The sequence below is a fragment of the Morus notabilis genome, unplaced genomic scaffold (genome assembly GCF_000414095.1).
Source record: "Morus notabilis unplaced genomic scaffold, ASM41409v2 Scaffold825, whole genome shotgun sequence".
Taxonomy (NCBI): Eukaryota; Viridiplantae; Streptophyta; class Magnoliopsida; order Rosales; family Moraceae; genus Morus; species Morus notabilis.
The window spans coordinates 197,432-203,284 of NW_010358062.1; the positions used below are offsets into that span (position 1 = coordinate 197,432).

The 5,853-nt window shown below is 29.8% G+C and overlaps 1 protein-coding gene across 1 annotated transcript; it reads left to right on the top strand.

The window, feature by feature from the left end:
* The first annotated feature begins 2,995 nt into the window (after positions 1-2,995).
* LOC21405142 lies at positions 2,996-3,962 on the top strand. The gene has a single exon (XM_010091506.2). It carries the CDS (start codon positions 3,282-3,284, stop codon positions 3,831-3,833), a length of 552 nt encoding a protein of 183 aa, XP_010089808.1. The 5' UTR covers positions 2,996-3,281; the 3' UTR covers positions 3,834-3,962.
* Positions 3,963-5,853: the final 1,891 nt, after the last annotated feature.

Genomic DNA, 5,853 nt, shown 5'->3' on the forward strand with positions numbered 1-5,853 from the left:
ATGGAGACATCGGGCTTCCTTTCAGATGCTTTGGAAAACAAAGGAACCATTGGGCCTTGGAAGAATGTTCCTAAGATTCTTTCATTTTTAGAAGTTAGATGTTACTATTTTTTAGAGTTTTTTACTGTAATAAAACTCGAATTTTAAACTCAAATCAGTGAAATGAACGGGACCTTAATTATTCTTTAATAACGAATCATTCAATTTTCTTTAAACACAACAGAGACTCTACAATAAATTTTACGATAATACTCTCAGTTTATGTGTCATAATCCACTTATGTCGTACTTTCAGTCATTCAAAGTAAAAGAAAGGACAAATTTGTTAACAATAAGATAGATGAAGGGAACGATATTACAAATACATATTCAGAAAGTAAATTGTTGCAAAATAATTTGAGGAGAATTTTTATAATTAATCTAAAAAAAGTTAGACCTCTTAATTTTAGACTGGGCAAAAGTTTTCTCGACACACCTTTTCTTCTTATTTTTTATTCTTTTTATTAGACTGGTAAGGGGAGGCATGTGCAAAAGCACGTGCCTTTTGTTTTTAAATGACATAGAAGCATTTATGTTGCATTGTATGTAATGTTTGATTAGTTATATAATTTTTATTATTATTATACTTTAGTAATTTATTAGCTAAAAAAATGATAAAATTTTACAAAGTTTAATTTAATATTTTGTCCCTCTCCCCAATGGAAGGCTAAAACTCTGAATTAACAATTAATATATTTCTCAAAAATATAAAAATTTATATAAATCAAAATTTTCAACACTATCGTTTTATATATTTTTTCTATTCTGCTCAATCCCTCTTTCTATTATCTCTTTTATTATTTTGTTATACTTTCACTGCATTAACTGCTCTTCAATCTATCTTCTTACTTTATTCCCGCTCTCTTTGAATATACTCAGGGTTCGTTTAGTTAGCTGATTCAAATTTTTAATTCGAGTTAAAATGTGATTTTATGTGAGAGATTTTTACTGTAACAGAAAAATTAAATGTGATTGTTTGTGAGAGCTTTTTCCTGTAGCAAAACTCGAATAAGCAAAATAAACGGAGCCTCAAATATGATTCACATAAGATATTTTTAAAATTAAGAAAAAATATTGCCCATTTATATCCTTCTATATATAAAAATGTTATCATCTACTAATAATATTCACCTAGAAGTAAAGAAATACAAGTGAAAATAAAAAAGTAAAAGTACGAAATCGAATATATTTGTTTTTGGTAAAAAAATTCTTATATAAATTACATAATGATAATTGAGGCTTAAAAAACCAATAGACAAACGAACAAAAAATAAAGATTAAAACAAATGAAAGACAAGAGATCTATTAAGTAAAAGAATAAGGATTAGATTAAAAGAATAAGGATTAGATTAATATATTTATATATTAAATAAAATAATAAGGATTAAATTAATTAAACGTGTGTCATTTAAAAAAATCAAACTTGGGATTATGAGCAACACTATGGATGGCAGTTTCGTTATTTACATTAAAGATAATGCGATTTATAATTTGACTAAAGTCAAGCACTCAAACGTGGCATTCCAAGCAGCAACCACTGTCCAATTTGGCACACATGTCATACGGGAATATATACTTTGTTTATTTTACTAATTTAAATTTAGTATTTAAGTTTTGTTACAGTAAAAAAATTTCAGAAATAATCACATTTAATTTTTTTATTACAGTAAAAAACTCTCACATAAAGTTATATTTTAACTTAAATTAAAAACTCAAATCAACAAATTAAACGGACTTATAAAATGAGAGGGAAAAAAAATAACAAAAAAAAGCGACAGGTCAATTGACGCCTACTGTTTTCACACTTTTTATATACTTATAGGATATATGGTTGTTATTTTAGAGGAAAATAAGATGATTGTTTTTATAGTAAAATAAAAAATAAAAGGATATTAAAATACATAAATAAAAATAATTATATGATGATATGTAAAAAATTATCATATTATTACAATTAAATTTTGAATCTTAAATGATTATCATGAAAAATTTAAGAATGTAGAAGGAGGTAAACAATATTTTTCTACGAAATGAAAATATATTGTAAAAATATAGAAAAAATTAGAAAATTAAATTAAGATTCGTTGTATTTACCCTAAATAAATTATTCGTGATTTGATTCATATGACCCATGACCAAATTTGACAAATACGGAATTTACTCGATAATTTCTAACTTATTCCATAATTATATTTTAATAAATACGTAGATTATGAAGTATACTATCACAAATTCTAATTTATACCATAAAATCCTACCATTAAAAATTCGTACTACATATATATTTGTCAAGATTTTATAGTGTTTTATTTTAGATATTTTATTTTAATTTTATTAGTTAATAAAAATTTTTATTTTAAAACGACTTTTCTGCTAAAATTAAAATTACAGTAAATATAGTAAACATATTATTTATTACCATAAAGATTGAAAATAAGGTTATTGATTACAATTTCTCAAGTAAAAACTAAAATTAAAATAAAATTCAATGGTGTGAAGATTTTTTAACTACCCAACCCAAATAATTTCCTAACCAATCAATTAGAAAGGAAAGGACCAAATTAAAGGCTTCTAAAAACCAAAAACAAAAAAAAAAAAACAAAATATAGAGTTTTTTATTTCAATAAGGAGACGTTTAGTTTATGGATTATAATCATGAGATTAAAATTATTTTTAATTTATGTATATTTTTTATAAAAAAAATATTATAACAAATCATGAATCATGATTCGAATCGGGTATAAATTTCCCGTTTAATTTGCTGATTCGAGTTTTTAATTCGAGTTAAGATGTGATTTTATGTGAGAACTTTTTACTGTAGTAAAAAAATTAGATGTGATTATTTGTGAGAACATTTTACTGTAACAAAACTTAAATTCTAAACTCGAATCGACGAAATGAACGGCCCAAATAACCCCTAAATTTAAAGAACCTTTTGCGACTAAAGTCCAGACGATTTCGGTGGATTTCAGACATTTGCCACACGTGTTCTCAAGTCCCCGTCTGTCCACAGTCCACTCCTCCTTGGTGAACACAAGCACTGAATTACCAAAACCACCCTCACAACTCCAGAACCCAAAACGCCTAAACTCCATGGGTATTCCAGTCATTTCGTATCTCCACCAACCCAATCTTCTTCATCATTTCGCAACTCAAAAAATCCCCTCCACTTTTCTCCCTCTGCAGGACTGCAACTCAAGTACTCAACCACTGAAGAAGGCAAAGTAAATCCCGTCAAACCCGATGGGCAAAAAGGTAAAATGGAGCTGGAGCTCGGCTCTTATCGGCGCAGCTTCGGCGGTGGCGGCGACGGCTCTGATCGGGGCCAAGCCAAAGGACCCCACTTTCCACCTCATTTCCATCAACCTCACCTCCTTCAAGCTCAACCTCCCAGTCCTCGACGCCGAGCTCATCCTGACCGTCCACGTCACCAACCCAAACATCTCGCCCATCCATTACTCCTCCACCACGATGTCGATCTTCTACCAGGGCGAGCTCCTCGGCTCGGCCGACGTCCAAGCCGGCTCCCAGCCGCCGAGGTCGTGCCAGCTTTTGCGGCTTCCGGCTCGGCTTGACGGCCTCCGGCTGGCTCACCACGCGGCTCGGTTCTTCTCCGATGTGGCCAAGAGAGAGATGTTGCTCGACGCCGCCGTGGATATTGGCGGCACGGCGAGGGTCCTGTGGTGGGACCACAAGTTTAAGGTCCACGTGGACAGCCATGTGACCGTTGATCCGCTGTTTCTGGATGTGATTGGTCAAGAAAATAAGTCCGAGCTCACGCTTAACCTTGCGTAGGATAATATAATAGCGTGGTGATTTATTATGTCAAGACTATACTTTAGAGCTTTTCGAATTGTTTCGTGTAAGGCATGATTTTTTTCTTTTTTTTTTTTTGTTGTCATTTGTTATTTGTGAAAAACATGATGGAATAAAAAACAGTTGAAAATTTGGAATTGTTATTGCTTACTTTTCGGTAATCCACTTGCATTATTGTTTAAGTGTCATATGGACAAATAACAACAATTATTGCCTTTTTCTATTGAATAAAAGGTTCTATGTTTTAACGTTAAAAGAAAAAGAGAGATAAAATCTAAGGGTCGGTTGATACTCGTTTATTTTATCAATTTAAATTTTTAATTTTTATATTTTTTTTAAAAATTACATTTAATTTTTTTTATTATAAAAAAACTTTTCACATAAAATTAATTTTAATTTAAATTAAAAATTTGAATCAACTAACTAAACCAATTGAAACGAATTGAAGTAAACGAATTGAAGTAGGATAAATATCACTCTTTTCCACTATTTGTAAAATATGCCAACTCTTCGCCGTCAAGGACTTGCAAATTTGATCCACTCATGACCCCTTGATGCATTGTTGATTTCTATCACTTTGGGCCATATTTTTGTATGTGATTGATTTGCTGGTTGTTGTGTGATATTGATATGTTGGACTAGATGGGCTGGATTTTCAGTTTACCTGTGCTACTTGATGTAAAATGTAAATTAAAATTAAAGGGCTCTTCACACATGCAAAGTTTAAAGAGTAACATTTAAATACATAAATTTTTTTAAAATACTGTCATTATATAATAAAAATGTGACACTAATATGATAATTACTATATTATTTTTGCTATATTTTTAATATTTTAAAATTTTTGTTAAATTTCAACTCAAAATTTTGTTACGCAGTATAATTATCACAAATAAAAACAAAAAAAGATCACCTAATTTTACGCGATTTCATGGGGTGTGGATTAAACTGGGACTTATGGGTGTCAATTTTACGCGTACATTTATCCAACTACCTTACAAATGGCCCCGTTCATTTCACCAACTAAACGCTTCCACTATTTGTAAAATATGCCAACTCTTCGCCGTCATTATGGGCTACGACTTGCAAATTTGATCCACTCATAGCCCCTTGTTGCATTCTTGATTTCCATCATTTTGGGCCATATTTTTGTATGTGATTGATTTGCTGGTTGTTGTGTGAAATTGATATGGGCTGGTTTTTCAGTTTACCTCTGCTACTTGTTGTAAATTAAAATTAAAGGGCTCCTTACACATGCAAAGTTTAAAGAGTAACATTTAAATACATACATTTTTTTAAAATACTGGGCGTTCTTTTTACCTTTTTTGAGTTAGGTAACTCGAGTGTAAATTTTGAGTTGAATTTGAGTTATAACTTGAGTTAAAGTTGTAACTTGAGTTTGTATTTGATTGTTTACATTTGAGTTATAGTTTGAGATAAGAATCTTTTTGAGTTTGTGTTTGAGTGAGTCAAAATTTAAATTTGTATTTAGATAGTATTTTAATAAAAACTCAATGCTAATAGAAAATTTTAATAGGGTTTATGGGTAGGGTTTTATTCGTATTTTCGTTGTCAACGCATAGAAAAAAAAAATCATCTCATTCAGAATTAAAACGAAAAAGTTATAGCATTTTTAAGAATAGAAAAAATATTGTTCATTAATTTGAGTTCAAGTTTCTGAACTCGAGTTGAGGAGGAAACTTGAACTCGAGTTTTAGTCCTAAACTCGAGTTCAAACTCGAGTTCAAACTTAAAAGAACATGAACTTAAATAAAGTTATAACTCGAGTTGCTTTTTTTAAGTTTTTAACTCAAAAAATGGGCTGCCGAATAGCCCCTGTGTCATTATATAATAAAAATGTGACACTAATATGATAATTACTATATCATTTTTGCTATATTTTTAATATTTTAAAATTTTTGTTAAATTTAAACTCAAAATTTTGTTACGCAATATAATTATCTCAAATAAAAACAAAAAAAGATCACCTAATTTTACG

Bases quoted from the DNA above. Each gene is read 5' to 3' on its own strand.
- LOC21405142 (XM_010091506.2), top strand. From the start codon at position 3,282: ATGGGCAAAAAGGTAAAATGGAGCTGGAGCTCGGCTCTTATCGGCGCA.